The following is a 20,358-nucleotide window of genomic DNA, read 5'->3' as shown; positions in this document are numbered from 1 at the left end:
TAGAGCGTTCGCCTACTAACCCGAAAGTCTCGAGTTCGGATCTATTGCTCGAGTCCGTACGACGTCCCTGAGTCCACCCAGTTCTGATGGGTACCTGACTCATGTTAGGGAAAGTAAAATAGGCCGAATATAGTGCTAACCACACTATCCAAATTTCGATCACTTGTAAACAAATAATGTTTACTTAGAAAATCTACATTACGCATCAAAATCGCGGCAACATCTTGTTTTTGTGCACTTAAACGCATCTGAGATAAACGAAGCCACAATGTCAGATTAGTCAAAATAAGCCGTTGTTGTACTCTAAATGTAAAGTTTATTGAACACGAACAAGAGTTTAACCAGTTGTAGGTAACAGGTTTGTAAAACCGTTGGATCCTGTTGGTTTTATATAATCGATAACAAAAACCACCAATACCAATCATATAGATCTTTGATTCAGTGATAAAAACTATTTTAAAATGTGTGATACTCGTCTGCTAGTGTTACATTCATACTGATATTCTGGTAACAATCTATAGATCTATATAGATCTAGGTCTAGATCTAGATCTATATCATCATCGTCGGTTCCGTTCGTTACACATATGGTGCAGATGAAGTAGAGTTTGTCTAATGACCTCGGCATTTGAAGTGATAATGTGTTCAGAACTATGTCCAGCCACCTTAGTTTCCCTATCATGAGCTAGGTACTCATCAGAGTTGGTTGGACTCAGGGACGTCATACAGACTCGAACCGGGGATCCGAACTCTAAGTCTTTTGGGTTAGCAGTCGTAAGCTCTACCATCCGACCACGCCATCCCCTATTTAATATTATAGATCTAGCCAGTGCTTTATAACCCTACTCTAAACCTCACACGAAATCCTAAGCCTAAATCTATTACTAGCCCTAACCCAAATCTTGAGGGTTTATTTACCGTCTCATAACCTACCAGCAATACGAATAAGTATGCACGTTTATTCAACCTTAGCACTACGAACTGTAAACGACAGGAGGAAGTAATCGATACAACATAACCCCGTGACACCTATGTTATCCATAACAGTAATCATAATCTTTTCACCATAATACAAACTATACCTGAACAGTGGCGGATTTCAGGGGAGGTGTGCTGATTTTAAGGACCCCCACCTCCCCACCCCTAATGTTTGAAATGGGCCCTCAATTTTAAAATACTTTAATATAGGCCCTACTTGTTTTATTGATCATAAAATTAAATTTTGGGTAAAAAAACGGAAAACACAAATTAAATTTCCTTGACCCTGGTCCCGACCCTTAACCTTAGCAGCGATATCGGCAGAGAATTAAAAAAATATACTGTAATATACTGCATCGTTCTATCGGCATTTTTATCAGAAGTCCCTTTGTCAAGTACAGGTTGTAATTTCTAGGATAGGTGTTGGTAGGCTCAGGTGTAGGTGAGAGCTGCATCATATGACAAGGGGGGGGGGGGTGATTTTTTAATTAGCCACTAAATTAAATTAAATATGAAAGAAACTAACCATAATAACAACACCTATAAAAACGTCGATAGCCGTGTTGAAGTTAAGTTTGTGTTAATATGGTTATCCTCAGAGGCGTATCGAGGTGGGGTGGGACGACGACATATGTCCCCGGGCGCCGACCTTAGGGGGGGGGGCGCCAAAATGGGTTGGAAAAAAATTGAAAGTTTGGGGAAGGGGGGGGGTGCAAACGAAAAGTTCGAGGGGGTGGTGCAAATCGAAAGTTTGAGGGTGGGGGGCGCAAATCGAAAGTTTGTCTCCGGGCGCCGGGAAGGGTCGCTGCGCGTCTGGTTATCCTAAATCTAGCCCTCACACTTACTCTTGTTCCTAATCCTGATTATGAGCTTATCACTGATTCTAACCTTAATCCTGACCCTGAAACTACACATCTTTATACTACAATATACTGTCATTGTATTCTTTCCTTCATAAATACACGTGTTTTACTTTTACAATTTTAAGGCAGCTGTTTGTAATGACCGGCGAAAGGACAGCCATTCTATAAATAATCTGCCCTGAAACCATGTTATCCGGACAAAATGGCGGCCACTAAATTCGAGAAAGCTGCGGCTCTGCTTTTATTATGTTCATCCTTGACCTTGACCCTTGGGACAGACTCGGCTCTCCGCGTGCAAAAAGAAAACTCCCAAGGCCATGGTACGGAGAAAGGGAATCCAAAGACGGAATTAGAAACGACAGGTGGACTCAGGGGGGAGAACTCTCTTCCCGATCAATCAAATTTCCAAATCGTATCCGAGGATAAACAAGCAGGATCGGACTCGTCGAGGGGGAAATTTTTAGAACTGTCAAGCGTAAGTGTAAATAAACAGGGATCGATCTTTGAAACAAAGGCATCTTCGATTTCTTCGACTAAGTCCAAGGGAGGTAATAAAAACGATGAGATTAAGGATGCGTTGCGTCCCCTTGGAGATGATACACAGGACAAATATGAGACAAAAAATGAAAATTTGCCTCAGGTGGATGGTCAAAACCGGATACCGAATGTTCGGAAATTTGAGAAAACGTCTCGCATGATTGAGGTAGAAAACAGAAGAAAACAAATGCTCAACGTAGTTGCGCGGAGTCTGGGCTTACTTAAATATAAGGTGCGGAATTACCAACATAAGTTTTTGTTGCATGTCATGCGGAACCGGAACAGACTCCTTCACCGTCAAAACACGTTGAGGACAAACATGATCCGGATTCTAAGTTACATCCGGCGACTCCATCATCTTTTACACCCGCCGCCAGCGAAAATCCGTTCAACTTTTGGGCGGAAAATGTTTGACGTTGAGCATAGAACGAACGCTGTGTTGAGAAAGTATCGGAAATATTTACGTCGCCGGAAGATGTATCTAAAACATGAACCGAAGAAACATTTCATCTACAAAAGTTTGGGAAGTCTGGCTTCACCTCCACCTCAAAGACGACCATTTCTTTTTTCACGGTTTAGAAAACCACCGGATAACACAGATGTTACTGTAAAACGATGCCCGATATTCTATCACAATCAGTACGCGAAAATTCTTCACAAATTTCTACTGCGTTACCGCACCGCCATCCACCGCTTAATGTCCGTCTTAGCTAGTCGTGAAAACCATTCCACAGAAAAGCGGGATTTTTTTCCTGAGGTTGTACTGCGAATACTGCAAGAAAATTTTCGTTCGAAGTTAAGCTATGAGCTTAAAAATAGACTGAATCCTCTTTTAAAGAAAAGCACAAACAGACTTCAAATTTGGCGAAAAATTTTAACCGAAAATAAATTTTTTCAGCGCAGATTATTTACTGAACTTCGCCGGTTTAAAAATCCGCAACGTCACGTTTATTGTTGGAGAATGTGGGTTGTAGATAAGCTTCTGCCTTTACTGAACGCCACAACTCAGCCAATCTCAAATGTTTCAAATGACGCCGCTCATACTATAAACAGACGAAAGACGACAGGCACCAGCTTCGTAGACTTGCGTCACAAAGTCTTCTCTCAAGAGTCTACTCCACTACTTGAAGTTAAGAAAAGCTTAGCCACGATGTATGAGTACGTGTACGACAAGATATCCGGGATATTTTCCGTCTTTAAGGATACAAGAAATCCTTCGTTACGTGTCTCATCCGTGTGGCGAGTCTTCCAAAACAACACATCCGGTTTTAAAACCGGGTCGTCCTTCAATAACCTCCGAGAATATGGTTTCCGATATAAGTCTCTTGAAATATTTCAACGGTTCTCCGGCTATATTAAATCACTTTTCCAATGTTTTTGCCGGCTGAAAGATAAAATTGTTGGATATTTCACGTACGTCAAAGATAAATTCATCAAGTGTCTTCCGTCTAGGACTTTCTTTACGGAAACTTTATCCGTTTCCAGGTTGGTGCGGGTTTGCCTAGAGAAGTACCAGAAGTTTCTACAAGATGCCATGAATGAGTTGGAGAAATTTAAAGGGAAGGGCAAGGAGCAGCCGGGAGGAAAACAGAACACGTCTATTAATAGCACGTCGGAACCTGTAAAAGAAGGGGTTCAAGTTTTACAGAAATCACAAAACAGCTCGGATGGTCTGAATCCCGCGTCAATGCAAGAATCAGTGGATGAGTTGAAGGTTAGCAAGGAGGAGGAGGAGCGGAGTGATACATTGACAGAGAGGAGTGATACAAAGACAGGGCGGAGTGATACGCTGACAGGGCGGAGTGATACATTGACAAAGCGGAGTGATACGTTGACAGAGGGGAGTGATACATTGTCAAAGCGGAGTGATACATTGAAAGGGCGGAGTGATACAGTTACAGGGCGGAGTGATACATTGACAAAGCGGAGGGATACATTGACAGAGAGGAGTGATACATTGACAAAGCGGAGTGATACAATGACAGGGCGGAGTGATACAAAAACAGGGCCAGTGAAAGATTTGAAAGAAATACGACTTCGAGACTTGTTGACGAATGTCGTATTTAAAAATGTGCTGAGAAATCGACTCAAGAACAAAACAAGTTACGCGATGGGTAAAACTAAAGTGGAAAAAGATAAAGCAGAAACTGTCGAGATACCAGAAAACAGCTTGTCTCAGTTCAGTAAGGATCGCATGAGATCGTGGATAAACAAACGATTAAAGCGAAGACGAAGGGACCTAGCGGGCGTCAAAAATATCAAAGACCAACAACAAAACAAACATGGCGAACTTGCAGAAAAATCGACACAGATTTCTACAGTCAACAAGGAAGTTACGGATCTCAAGAAGAGTTATCTTTCCCAACAGGCGTTCGCTTTGATGAAAAAAATGCGCGCGTTTCACCGCTTTGCATTGTGGTTACTTGCCCTTCCCCACCGCGCTCTGGCATTAGTCCGGCGAGTCGAGGCGGCTAATTTGAAGCTGAGGATGGCTATGTTTGAGGTATTTATGGGAGACAAACTTAAAAAACTGGATTCGAAAAGCAACGAAGAGACGCAAGGCGAAAAACGAGATGATGACGACAAGTTTGAGGAATGGAAAGCGCAATACTACGATGAAACTACTCACAAGATTCTCGTGAATTTGAAAAAACAGTTTATGAAAAAACCCAATTCAGAAGATGAAACAGTAGATGACAAGAATAAAGATGAAACATCAAAAACTTCAACGCCAAAATCTTCATTCTTGCTAGAGATTTCTGTGAAGAAAAATACAAACACTACATCGACTTTAAAAGATTTACTTACAAAAGATGTGAACAAGCCAACTGTTGTGAGCGTACCAAAACAAAACCAGCCGTCTTTAATTTCAAGACGAAGAAGATCAGCGTTAAAGAACACGGAACCCTCACATTCCAAACCCGATTCAGTCGACAACCTGCAGGCAAAGCTTAAAGAGCTGACGGAGATCCTCGACAGCAATTTCAAAACATCAACAGAATCGTCAGACAGAAACAACAACGATGATGACAGTGATTTGGAACAGCAGATTACTAACGATAACAGCGGTGATAACGATAAAAGTGAACCCAGCGACAATGACGAGGTTAAATTGACGGAGCTGACGAGACACAGAGCGCCATCCGGGTCTCACATCAAGAAAGATGGAAGCGGAGATTACGTGGTCAACTTGGGTAACAACAAGCTCAGAAAACTACACGCGTCTAAATTAGACACGGCTGATCAAATGAAGTCAAAGCTCATGGATGTGTTGAATTCAGTCCGGGAAAATGAAAAAACCGGACTGGAAAATATCTTATCCCAGACTTCCGGTTTAAGAAAAAACTATATGAAAGGTCAGTCAGCGTTTCAACAAAGAAAAGCCGATATTGAATCATACGGTAACCATAGTGGTAGTGTTTTTGACGATTTCAATGCTATTGAGGAAATCAAGGAACAGATACAGCAGGAATATGAAGACGATGGTGAAAACTCGGACATCGAAGAAAGCGCTTTGAGCAGTACAGTCCTGTTCCCTCCAAAACCAGACGGTCAACATCCGTCGTATGATGACTACAAACTTTTAAAAAACATTGAAAAACTCGCCTATAATTTTCTGAAGGATAACGGGAAAACCAAGAAGGGTAAAAATAAGTTCAACGCCGGTTCGGTCGAAAGTTTGGGAAATCCCGATTCGAAGGTATTCAGATCGAAACGAGCTGTCGATGTGGATGAAGCTGTTATCGGGGATACAAAGCCTAACGATTTTGTGGAAGAGTGGTCTAAACTTCGCGGACAGGCGCAAAAGCTTGCTAAATCGGTCAACAAGGCGAAAAATAAATACGAGGAAGCCTCCGGGGAGATTGAGAATATAATGAAACAAGGCGACGATTTGAAAAACAAGATCGTTTTAAACGTAGGAGACACTAAACCGAATCAGGCAGTGGTACAGGAGAACTGGGCCAAGATCAAACAAGAGTTTGAAGACTTCCAGAAGGACGTAGAACGGAAAGAAAACGTAGCCGCAGAAGATAAAGCTCAGTTTCTTGGAAGAGAAGAGGTCGCGCTTTTAAAGCTCGAAGACGCCGCCAATGAACACAGCGACGTTCAAGATCCGGAGATCAACGAAATTTTTTCCTCCGTGCATCTGGGAACAGAGAGGCTGGCGCCGGCGTTGGGGGCTATGGAGTACAACCGGAACATGCTGGACCAGACCGGGGAACCGGATGACCTGACGAATCTGGAAGATCCTGCCGGGGGTATCTACAGGGAACCGGAACTAGGAGACGAGTCGCCCATCCCGAATTTCGACTACTCCGGCAGTGATAGATTTCTAAGCGAAGATATCAATGACATGACGGATGACATGGAGCTGATGACAGAGTACGAGTATGACATTGACAGTCACGCGGACCCCCAGTTGAAGAATTTGGACAGCATGCTGCAAAGCATGAGGTCGAAGGTAAGAGTGATAAGAGAGGCAAATCCTCCCTGTGATTGCAATACGCATGAGACAGATAAAGAAGACCATAACAGTAGCCAGAAGAATCAAATCCATGAGCAACAGGTCGATACGAAATCAGGGATTGGAGCTGTTCATGAATCATCAATACAAACAAAACATAACGTGACTGTCCGTGAATTATCAGAACCTATTGAGCATAAAGGGAATGACTCTGATACATCATTACCAACTGCACATAAAGGGACTGTACCTGAATCATCAATACCAACAGAACGAAAAATGAATGTCGTTGAATTATCAAAACCTTCTGCGCATAAAGGGAATGACACTGAGTCATCAAAACCTACAGAGCATACAAGGAATGACACTGAATCATTACTACCAACTGCACATAAAGGGATTGTACCTCAATCATCAATAGCAACAGAAAATGAAGGGATTGTACCTGAATTATCAAAATCAACTACACATGAAGGGACTGAACCTGAATCATCAATATCAACAGAACGAAAAGTGAATGTAGTTGAATCTTCAAAATCTACAGAGCAAAAAGTGAATGACAGTGCATTATCAAAATTAACTGCACGTAAGGGGACAGTTCCTGAAACATCAAAACCTATAGAGCATAAAGTGACTTTACCTGAATCAGCAATAACAACAGAAATAAAAGGAAATGACACTGATTCTTCAAAACAAACTGCACATAAAGGGATTGACACTGAATTATCAAAACCTACTGAGCATAAAGAGAATGACTCTGAAACAACACTGCCAACTGCATATGAAGGGATTGTACCTGAATCAGCAATATCTACAAAGCATAAAGGGAATGACTCTGAAACAACACTACCAACTGCACATGAAGGGACTGTACCTGAATCATCAATACCAACAGAAGAAAAAAAGAATGTCGTTGAATTATCAAAACCTTCTGCACATAAAGGGAATGACACTGAATCATCACTACCAACTGCACATAAAGTGATTGTACCTGAATCAGCAACAGCGACAGAAAATAAAGGAAATGACACTGAATCATCACTACCAACTGCACATAAAGAGATTGTACCTCAATCAGCAATAGCAACAGAAAATAAAGGGAATGACACTGAATCATTAAAAAATACAGAGCATAAACGGACTGTACCTGAATCATCAATACCAACAGAACGAAACATGAATGTCGATGTATTATCAAAACCTTCTGCACATAAAGGAAATGACACTGAATCATTAAAACATACAGAGCATAAAGGGAATGACTCTGAAACAACACTACCATATGCAGATGAAGGGACTGTACCTGAATCATCAATACCAACAGAAGAAAAAATTAATGTCGTTGAATTATCAAAACCTTCTGCACATAAAGACAATGACACTGAATTATCACTACCAACTGCACATAAAGGGAATGACTCTGAAACAACACTACCAATTGCATATGAAGGGACTGTACCTGAATCATCAATACCAACAGAAAGAAAAATGAATGTCGATGTATCATCAAAACCTACTGCACATAAAGAGAATGACTCTGAAACAACACTACCAACTGCACATGAAGGGACTGTGCCTGAATCATCAATACCAACAGAAAGAAAAATGAATGTCGATGTATCATCAAAACCTACTGCACATAAAGAGAATGACTCTGAAACAACACTACCAACTGCACATGAAGGGACTGTGCCTGAATCATCAATACCAACAGAAAGAAAAATGAATGTCGATGTATCATCAAAACCTACTGCACATAAAGAGAATGACTCTGAAACAACACTACCAACTGCACATGAAGGGACTGTGCCTGAATCATCAATACCAACAGAAAGAAAAATGAATGTCGATGTATCATCAAAACCTACTGCACATAAAGAGAATGACTCTGAAACAACACTACCAACTGCACATGAAGGGACTGTGCCTGAATCATCAATACCAACAGAAAGAAAAATGAATGTCGATGTATCATCAAAACCTACTGCACATAAAGAGAATGACTCTGAAACAACACTACCACTTGCACATGAAGGGACTGTACCTGAATCATCACTATCAACTGCACAGAAAGGAAATGACACTGAATCATTAAAATCTACAGAGCATAAAGGGAATGACGGTGAATCATCAAAACAAACTGCACATAATGAGACTGTACCTGAATTATCAATACCAACAGACCAAAAATTGAATGCCGTTGTATCATCAAAACCTACTGCACATAAAGGGAATGACACTGAATCATCAAAACCTACTGCACATAAAGAGAATGACTCTGAAACAACACTACCAACTGCACATGAAGGGACTGTGCCTGAATCATCAATACCAACAGAAAGAAAAATGAATGTCGATGTATCATCAAAACCTACTGCACATAAAGAGAATGACTCTGAAACAACACTACCAACTGCACATGAAGGGACTGTGCCTGAATCATCAATACCAACAGAAAGAAAAATGAATGTCGATGTATCATCAAAACCTACTGCACATAAAGAGAATGACTCTGAAACAACACTACCAACTGCACATGAAGGGACTGTACCTGAATCATCACTATCAACTGCACAGAAAGGAAATGACACTGAATCATTAAAATCTACAGAGCATAAAGGGAATGACGGTGAATCATCAAAACAAACTGCACATAATGAGACTGTACCTGAATTATCAATACCAACAGAACAAAAAATGAATGCCGTTGTATCATCAAAACCTACTGCACATAAAGGGAATGACACTGAATCATCAAAACCTACTGCACATAAAGAGAATGACTCTGAAACAACACTACCAACTGCACATGAAGGGACTGTGCCTGAATCATCAATACCAACAGAAAGAAAAATGAATGTCGATGTATCATCAAAACCTACTGCACATAAAGAGAATGACTCTGAAACAACACTACCAACTGCACATGAAGGGACTGTGCCTGAATCATCAATACCAACAGAAAGAAAAATGAATGTCGATGTATCATCAAAACCTACTGCACATAAAGAGAATGACTCTGAAACAACACTACCAACTGCACATAAAGGGACTGTGCCTGAATCATCAATACCAACAGAAAGAAAAATGAATGTCGATGTATCATCAAAACCTACTGCACATAAAGAGAATGACTCTGAAACAACACTACCAACTGCACATGAAGGGACTGTACCTGAATCATCAACACCAACAGAACGAAAAATGAATGTCGATGTATCATCAAAACCTACTGCACATAAAGAGAATGACTCTGAAACAACACTACCAACTGCACATAAAGGAAATGACACTGAATCATTAAAACCTACAGAGCATAAAGGGACGGTACCCGAATCAGCAATAACAATAGAGAATAAAGTAGGTGTTTCAAAATCATCACTACCTACAGCAAATGAAGAGAAAGTTCAGAGCACATCACTATCGATTGAAACTGTTAGTGAACCATCAAAACCGACACCACATAAAGAGACTGAATCAGCACTAACAGCAGAGCATGGAGAAAGTGTTCAAAACACAACACTACCAGAACTAGACAAAGGCAGTGTTCCAGGATCATCGCTACCAACTCTACATAAAGAAAGTGCTCAAAACACAACACTACCAGAACTAGACAAAGGCAGTGTTCCAGGATCATCGCTACCAACTCTACATAAAGAAAGTGTTCAAAACACAACACTACCAGAACTAGACAAAGGCAGTGTTCCAGGATCATCGCTACCAACTCTACATAAAGAAAGTGTTCAAAACACAACACTACCAGAAGTAGACAAAGATAGTGTTCCAGGATCATCGCTACTAACTCTACATAAAGAAAGTGTTCAAAACACAACACTACCAGAACTAGACAAAGGCAGTGTTCCAGGATCATCGCTACCAACTCTACATAAAGAAAGTGTTCAAAACACAACACTACCAGAAGTAGACAAAGATAGTGTTCCAGGATCATCGCTACCAACTCTACATAAAGAAAGTGTTCAAAACACAACACTACCAGAACTAGACAAAGGCAGTGTTCCAGGATCATCGCTACCAACTCTACATAAAGAAAGTGTTCAAAACACAACACTACCAGAAGTAGACAAAGATAGTGTTCCAGGATCATCGCTACCAACTCTACATAAAGAAAGTGTTCAAAACACAACACTACCAGAACTAGACAAAGGCAGTGTTCCAGGATCATCGCTACCAACTCTACATAAAGAAAGTGTTCAAAACACAACACTACCAGAAGTAGACAAAGATAGTGTTCCAGGATCATCGCTACCAACTCTACATAAAGAAAGTGTTCAAAACACAACACTACCAGAAGTAGACAGAGATAGTGTTCCAGGATCATCGCTACCAACTCTACATAAAGAAAGTGCTCAAAACACAACACTACCAGAAGTAGACAAAGATAGTTTTCCAGGATCATCGCTACCAACTCTACATAAAGAAAGTGTTCAAAACACAACACTACCAGAACTAGACAAAGGCAGTGTTCCAGAATCATCGCTACCAACTCTACATAAAGAAAGTGTTCAAAACACAACACTACCAGAAGTAGACAAAGATAGTGTTCCAGGATCATCGCTACCAACTCTACATAAAGAAAGTGTTCAAAACACAACACTACCAGAAGTAGACAGAGATAGTGTTCCAGGATCATCGCTACCAACTCTACATAAAGAAAGTGCTCAAAACACAACACTACCAGAAGTAGACAAAGATAGTGTTCCAGGATCATCGCTACCAACTCTACATAAAGAAAGTGTTCAAAACACAACACTACCAGAAGTAGACAAAGGTAGTGTTCCAGGATCATCGCTACCAGCTCTACATAAAGAAAGTGTGCAGAAATCACCGCAGCCAAGATTACGTAATGCAATTGCTCAGAAAACACCAAAGGCAACATTGCGTAAGGGGAGTGTTCAGAAAAAGCCGCAGCCAAGATTACGTAACGCGAGTTTTGCGAAGAAAAAACAAACAATATCACGTAAGGGGCGTGTTCAGAAAAAAAAACATCCAACATTACGTAAGGCGATCGTTAAGAAAACACAACAGCCAAAATATTTAAAACATAACGGAACCTTGCCATCACCAAAAGAAGAATCTGATGCCCACTTCCGGATAATATCCGCCCCAGAACCCTCTGCTCCGGAAATCACATCACAAACAGCCGGCTCAAGCAGCGACGAAAAGAAAAAACAAAACTTATCGAGCGACATCACTTCTCCGGCTTTGCATCCCTCCCGCCATAATATAACCAAACGGCAAGCAGAAGCCGACGCCCGGATCAAACAACTATCCCTGGACGACGCCACGGAAGAAGAAGTCAAAGAAGACGCCAACTTTGACCAGTTGTTCCCGAAGGAACACTATGACGCCAACGAATACAGGTACGACCAGTACTACGACTTCAACGACGACGACACCGACTTAGACAAAGACGAGACGTTGAACGTCCCCCCGAGCGTAGGGGACGTGGCGGCGGATATCAGCGGGAAAACCCTGCTCTACGACATTGGCGGGATGGAGTACGACAAAGACACGACGATCAACGAGCTCAGTAACTTGGAACGCCACGAGAAGATGGACGTGCTAGACAAAGACGGGGACAGCTCTTTGAAGAACCTCGAAGAATTTAACCGTCAGCCGCAAACGATCGACAAAGCTATGAAAGACGTACATCGTGCATCAGACTTTGCCGACCTACCCAACCCTTTGGGACTGAACGAGAAGGACGATGTACGTGCGATCGGACAACGACACGGGATCGAAACCGACGTGGAACGAGAAGTTTTAGACAGGGGTCTACCTTTAGGTTCGAATTCAGATATCGACAACGAAATTTCAGAAATCGGTAAGGAAAAGCTGGACGACGGGATCGAAGACGAAGATTTTAATGCGGACTTCCCAGAAATCGATGACATCTCGCCGTTTACTAACGCTATAAAGGACCAAATGGGGGATTATACTGATCTTGAAGTTCCGAAAGAAGAGTTACCAGAACTTCTACATACTCAACTCGGGCGGGTCGAGAAAGCGAGGATTAACGGTATCCGAACTGAAGCATGGAAAGACAGCTACGATATTGTGGAGAAGACGAAGAAAGTCAGGCTGAAGGAGGAGCATCTGTACCAGAAGGATATGATGGAGTTTGAGAAAATCAACCGCGGGTTGAACCGGACCCTCCAGGAGCTAGACAACATGACGAACCAGCTGGAGGAGGCGATGAATCACCAGGTCATGGAGACGTTGAAGCCGCACGTGGACAACGATAAGGAGATACTCGGGTTCGAACTCTCGACCATCTCGCCGAATCTAACCCTACAGCTGAAGTTGTTGGAGGCGAAATGGAACATCTTGAGCGAGGAGAAGAGAAAAGGCGCACTAAAGGAGGCCATGCTGGATAATAAAAAAATTAAAAAGCCGATTAAAATTTTACGAAACGAAAAAACGCTCAAGGTTATGATGGATGGGAACAAACCGGGGTTGAAGGTCGGGTTAAAGAGCATCACGACCCGGTACAACAACTACAGGAGAAAATCTCACCCGCCTCTTGAAATCTCCAAGCCGGATGATTTCGGAAAAATTGAGAAAAATCCGGATAAATTTTTGATCCGGCAGTTCAAAAATGGCAACGTGCAAGGTCGGGTGAAGCTTCGGCATTGGGGAGATAAGGTCGGTGGGAGAACCAAACCGGTCAATTTTGGAACGGAAGTCGTTGGAACTTGGGAAAGTGAACCGGAAGGTAACGCTAATCCAGCGTCTAAAACTGAGGACGGTCCTGTTGGGGACAGTCCTAAACCTAAAACTAAACAGGGCGCCGGAGTTCCAAAAATGAAATCCATAACTAAAAAAACCACCAGTTATATCGTTGACGAATCTGATCAGAAAGACGAGCTGAAAGGTGGTAAAAAATACAACACTAATCGTCCTGGGGGTCAAGCGCAGATAGGCGAAGACACGCGGGATTCTCGTGAACAAGGTCACGTGATACAAAAACGAGAGGTCGACTGGCTAATGAAGACGCGAGATTCTCGTCTACAAAAACGAGAGGTCAACTGGCCAATGAAGACGCGAGATTCTCGTCTACAAAAACGGGAGGTCGACTGGCCAATGAAGACGCGAGATTCTCGTCTACAAAAACGAGAGGTCAACTGGCCAATGAAGACGCGAAATTCTCGTCCACAAGGTCTCGTGATACAAAAACGAGAGGTCAACTGGCCAATGAAGACGCGAGATTCTCGTCTACAAAAACGAGAGGTCAACTGGCCGGTGAAGACGGGCGAGGAGGACGTCGACTACGAGATGCTGGCCAAGTCAAACGTCGATGACGACCACGACGACGGGGAGAGGCAGGAGCTCGCGGACGAATCTTTGCTGGAGGTGGCCGAGTCACCGGACAAGTCGCAGATCTTCACGACGCCCAAAGAAAAAGTCGACGACATCGCGTTCGACGTTATCCCTACAGATAGTCTAGTCGACGTCAAGGAAGCTGCCAGGCACTTCAAGGAGGAAGAAGAGATGGCGGATTTTGTCCTGCCGCCGACGCTCACTGAAGCGGATGAGAAGTTCGTCATGGAGAACGGGATAGACAAAAACGACCCGGATAATTACAAAAAAGCGGAGGACCAAACGGATAACGATATCGAGATCGAGAACATCGGCGACCCGTTTTTGGCGGAGGAGGGTGTGGTCAGCGAAATCCGAGACATGCAAGAGGCGGACGATATCGACGAAGAGATATCGAGCGCGGTGGAATCGCTGGAAAAAGAAAGCGTAGGCGATTTACAAAACGTGCAGAAAGATGTCCCTGAAGTAGAGGACGTATCGACGGGCGAGCGTCTGGCGAATATCGCCTTCGACAACGACAGGACATTGGACAGGACATTTCAGCAGTTTAAGGACTTGGAGGAGGACAGGGTCAAGGCTCTAGAGGACCACGTGCAGCGAGAGAGGGACGAGACTCTGGACGATGTACGACTAGAGCAGATTGGTATAAAGAAGGAGGCGGGGAATGTTCTGGAAGATAGCGAGTATATGGCCGAGGCCGTGGAAGATGTCGAGAGATATTCGGACAAAATGGACAAAGATAATCTTATTGTTTTAAGTCAAGATTAACTTTTTTTTTTAAACAATCTTATTGTCTTAACTCTTGATTAATTTTCGAGACAAAGACAATAATTATTATTTTTAATTCAAGGTTGTCTAAGTCAAGCAACGTTTTTGACAAATGCAATCTTATTGTTTTAAGTCAAGACTAACCTTTTTTTAGACAAATTTATTGTCTTAAGTCATGATTAATTTCCTAGACAAAGACAATAATTATTCTTATAATTTTAAATTGTGTTCAAGCAACGTTTTTGACAAAGACAATCTTATTATTTTAAGTCAAAATTAACCTTTTTTTAACTTTTTTTATTGTCTTAACTCTAGACTACTTTTTTTTAAACAAAGACATTTTTCTTTAAAGATTTTGTTTAAAATAACAATATTATTGCCTAAGTCAAGAAACTTTTTTGACAAAGACAATTATTTGTTTTAAAATTTGATTAACATTTTTAGACAATATTATTGTCTAAAGTCAATAATTTATTTGTTTTAACAATACCAGACCAAAGAAATTTAAGTCTGGCAACAACAACTACAATTTTTCCATATTTTTTGACAAACTTCTCTTTTTGAAATTTGTTTTGTTTTTTAAATATCTAATGTTCTTTTTGTTTGTTTGTTTATAGATAGTTTTTCAAATTATGTTTAAATGTTATTGCCTTTAATCGTTATTTTCTTTTTTTTTTTTTTAAAGAAAATATGTATCACTTACCCATTAAATCGAATTTCAATTCCTTTTTGAGTTTTTGAAGTTGAGAAATAAATCTTTTAAAAAAATAATTTGGTCTTGTCTTAGTTTCTTGCATGAGTTTAGCTTCTGTGTCTAAATAAATGTGTGGACAATGTTCTCTGATTACTTTAAACTTTAAAACATCAGTCTACCAAGCATAAGAATTAAGATTATTAAGAAGCATACAACTATTCACATCTTTGTATGTTACAGTTAATAAAGAAAAAAAAAGGATATGAGATAAAATAAGTATATGTCTGGTATAAACAGCAGGTTACGAAGTAGTTATCATAACGTGTGGGTTGACTAGATCTATTTTCAAACACTTTAAATTAAGATCTTTTAAAATTCTATATCATGAATGAATGATCGAATGAAATAGTTAAACAATGGTCAAGGGTAAAGCACCAAGAAAAAACTTTTATCTTTTTATAAATTGTTTACATTGTGACCTCCCTTGCAAGCTGAATAATAAAAAGTTTAATTTGTCTTTCGGGACAGTATTGTGCAGAAAATCTTCAGAGAACTTTATACTACACTGTATGAAAATCTATAAATCAATATTTTCTAAAATAATATATAGATCAAGATCTATATAGGTTTTTTCATTAACGTTTAAATAATTTAATTTGGCACTTTCATCAAAAGAAACGACACAAAACTTTTAAAAAATATAAACAAACATGGCAGCCTCCTTTGTGCATTTGCGTACAATTTGTGGTGTCCTCTTAAAAAATATTACAAAAACAATATCAAATCAAAATGTTATACTTACATCATTGAAAACTCCTAAATTAATAAACCACTACAAACGATTTATTGTGCCTAATTTATCGATTTCAAGATTTCTTCTGCTTTCTGTGCCGGGTATTAAAACAATAAATAAAACTTCCAAGTCTGCTGACAGCGAGAATCTGGAAAATGATCCGCCGCAAATAGATCTACAAAGCAACGTTAAAAAACATGTTGTTGCTGATGCTCCTTACCCATACATAGCAGAGAAGAAATTTAAGGCGTCTAAAGTTTGTATTCTTTAAATTTTCAGAAGTTAAAAGCACTAAAAGCCAGTGATTAGTCAAATTAGTGGCTATTGATTATTGAATCATTGATTGATGATGAGTCCCGGCAATAATTATATTATTATATATATTTATTACTGATATGTTTGCAACAACTACATATTACATGAGATATTTTTTCTAAAACTAAAGTCTACTTTAATTTTTCCTCTTTAGAGTTACTTTTTACGTGTTTATGTACTTACTACTTTACATTACATGTTTTTTAATGCTCATTGACATTTTTAATCTTCAGCACTATAATCGTGATGATCCTAGACTTGACAGTGCAGAGTGTTTGAAAAATGCTGTCGGTATGGCAGTTGATGGAACCTCAGCTGTTTTATCACAGACAGTTTACCAAATTATTGATGTTGAGAAAGAATACAGTGAGGTTAGTTATGATTTATTGTATTAATTTAACAAACCAGTGAGCACATTGCTAAACCAGTAAGTCTCAAGTTTAAACCCTTGGGCAGATGAGGCTTGATAGCTGGGGACAGCAACTTTTCTAGGAGAAACGACTCCAAAATCAAACAACTGCTGCCTTTTGTTATGGAAGCAAATCCAAAAAGAAAAGCTTGCAGAAATCGAAGTCTGTGTACGTATACTTAATTCTGTTGGGGAAATCCCAACACTAAAGTTAAGAACGAAGAAGAAGAAAGTGAGCATATCTGCTTGACTTCTGCTAGTTTGTGTGTGAAAACCGTTGTTAACCCTTAATGACTTTAACAATGGAACCTTTAACATGGTTTATTATTAAAGCTGATGAGGTGTCCCTTGGGTTGATCAGCTGTGTGGAGAGAGAGGGCCTGATGCATGGGCAAGATCTGGCTCTTCTCAATTTAGGGCCCAGGCTTTGTACTGGGATTTTCTAATACTCAATCATCCAATGGTCTAATTACACTACAGAACCATATTGATGTGGTGATAATAATGCACTATCTTTTTCTTTCAAACAGTTGATGGATGCTTTGATAGCACTTCTAGAGTACCAGTTGACAATATTGGGCCATCCAGCTGAAGAAGAACGGATAGCAGATATAATACTGGAGGCTCGTCATGAGATCAATGAAGTCCAAAAGAAAAGACAGGTACAAGTATTTTCTCAGTACAACTAATTTCTAATTTTTTGTGTTAAAAACATGTTGTTTATATTATAGACTAGGCATGCTGCCCAGCTTCGCTTAGGCTTTCGAAAACATTAAGAATTTGCATGCTTAATTAATTCGCCCAAGGGTCGGTCTACGACCTCAAGAGTTATGAAGAGGTTTATCCGTGGACATTTTTTTTCGATTTATAGCTCATATTAGGTACCGGTCAGTCGAGGTCAGTTTTGACCCCCTCATCGTAGACTTTTCGGCCAACCGGCCCCCGTGTTCTGTCGCCCCAAGGCAAGATCCTGCCAAATTTGAAGCGCCTGCGGCGCCGGGAAGTGCCCTATCGGACATCCGACAATCTAGATCTAGATTCCTAAAAGAATTTTTTTTTAAGTTTAGCCCGAGCATAATAAAAAAAAAATACATTAACCAAGTTGACTTGGCGTGTCTCGAACACGCACCACCTGCGTGGATTAATGTACACTAACATCTTCGCTATTTAGGCACCTTAAAAAATATGGAGAATGAAACACGTATTTTAAAATCTTAACTTACGCGAATATGCCTATTCTTTCATATTAATTTTTTTATCCCAAATTAGCCAGTTCCAAACAAAGATTTTGAATAAAATAAATAAGTCTTGAAATAGTTTAGTCCTAATATAGAAATTTATTTTTGGAATTGATTTTAGAGAAGTTAGAGTCTAAATCTAGATCTTAGCGTCTACGTCTAGATCTAGTTATTGCGTAGATTTAGATTTAGTCTAGATCTAGAATCTCTAGATCTAGAATCCAAATACATAAAATAAATTTTATGAGTTTAGGCCGGAAAAATTGTATTGTATACATTTCATAGTGTACGTAGATCTAAATCAAATTTGAATGAAATAGTTCATTTCTTTTCATTCTAAACACGGCAGATGACGTCATTAGTTAATGTATAAGCAATAGTGACGTCACAGTTTTATGCGTTCTTTTTCACATATATTAATGCTTTTCCGGTTGCATAAATAATACTGTTTCCCTACATTCGAATACGCCTTTAATTTTTATTTTTCTTCTTTAACTAAAATTGTGGTTATACATTTAAAACATCTAACATATTATTTTCAACAAAAGTCCGTAAAAAATTCTCGATATATCGCTGCCGATTCTGACGTGATGTCCGGCGAAAATTTTTTGCGGACAGAGAAAGAGAGAGAGAGAGAGAGAGATGTGCGCACATTGGGCTTTTATATATTAGGATTACATTAGCACGAAGCTAAATTCTCAATTTGTTTTTCTTCAGGATCTTGCTATTCTGTTTTCCAGTGCAGAAAAGTTAGCAGACGCCACTGCGGAGGTAGCTTTTGCTTCAGGTATCTAAAACTTTGCATTTTGCTAATGTCATTTCTATACTTATGTTTGTTTTGTTTTTTTAAATAAATATTTTATCAAGATTCCTGTAATAAGATTCCAATTTTCATCTTTGAAACGTTAACTTCTATTAAGAATTAGATGGTAAATGGAACAGATTGAATCTGAACCAGTAGTTTTTTTTTTACTTCAACATATAGGCCCACATGTAGTAAACATTTAGCTGTTTCCTTAATTAGCTTGAGCTAACCACACCTGAGTGGAATTCATGTCTGATTGTCTGGATGCCTAATTGGAGATTCAGATTTATATTTGTTCTCAAACCTTCATCCATGTTTTTATTTCTATGCGGTTACTACTTTATATTTAAAAGTGACACTTTCCAACAGTTCGGTCAATATCGTAGATGAAGTAGAGCTCTCTGAATTCAGCATATACAGGGATAATGTGCCCAGCCACCTTAACTTTCCCCAACATGTGTTGGGTACTCATTAGAGCTGTGTGGACTCAAGCATCCAACCACCCCACAGTTCATTTTTAAAGATGTTATACTATACTCTATGCATTCCAAAAGACTGTGTCTTTGCATTGCTTTAACAACTTTTCCAGCATTTTTTTTTCCGTTCAATATAACCGTTTTCTTTACAATCTAGGAGCTGACTATGCATCCATCAGTGCAAGTGAAAGACTGAACAGTGCACTATTGGAAGTGAAAAGATATCAGCAGAAATCAGAAGAGATGGAGAAGAAGTTACACCAAACACAGGCCAGGGCTGTTCATGTCATGGCAAAACATGAAGAGAAAATGGAACAAAAAAGACAGAAAAAAAAGAACAGAGAAATGTCTTATGATGAATCTGAGAAAAATGAGAACGAGACGGAATGAGTTGTTGATAAATGAGAGAAGATATTGTGATAATCTAAAATTGTGAAGTTGTGAAAGAAATTAAACGCACTAATAAGTATATTGTAGTACAGTGCTTTTGGTTTTCATTTGAATGAAGTCCATGAATTAATCCATGTTAACTAACAGTTAAGTAATTCTAATTGGAAGCTTGAAACAATCTAATTTTTTATAATATTTTTAATAAACTCAGCATTTAAAACATTTTTTTAAAATCACATAAATATCAGCAATAAGTAAAATCTTTAATCAATTTTTATGGAAATCTG

General features: G+C 39.7%; 1 protein-coding gene across 1 annotated transcript; it reads left to right on the top strand.

Moving 5' to 3' along the window:
- Positions 1 to 16,351: 16,351 nt before the first annotated feature.
- On the top strand, positions 16,352 to 20,131 carry LOC131939899 (uncharacterized). The gene is made up of 5 exons (XM_059298433.1): positions 16,352 to 16,694; positions 16,987 to 17,124; positions 17,693 to 17,824; positions 19,118 to 19,187; positions 19,839 to 20,131. The coding sequence occupies exons 1-5, from the start codon at positions 16,356 to 16,358 to the stop codon at positions 20,069 to 20,071; spliced, it is 912 nt and encodes a 303-aa protein (XP_059154416.1). The 5' UTR covers positions 16,352 to 16,355; the 3' UTR covers positions 20,072 to 20,131.
- Positions 20,132 to 20,358: the final 227 nt, after the last annotated feature.

The sequence above is a fragment of the Physella acuta genome, unplaced genomic scaffold, assembly GCF_028476545.2.
Source record: "Physella acuta isolate Inbredline_101_S28 unplaced genomic scaffold, ASM2847654v3 ptg000300l, whole genome shotgun sequence".
In the NCBI taxonomy this organism is placed as follows: domain Eukaryota; kingdom Metazoa; phylum Mollusca; class Gastropoda; family Physidae; genus Physella; species Physella acuta.
This window is presented reverse-complemented; position numbering and strand designations above follow the sequence as displayed.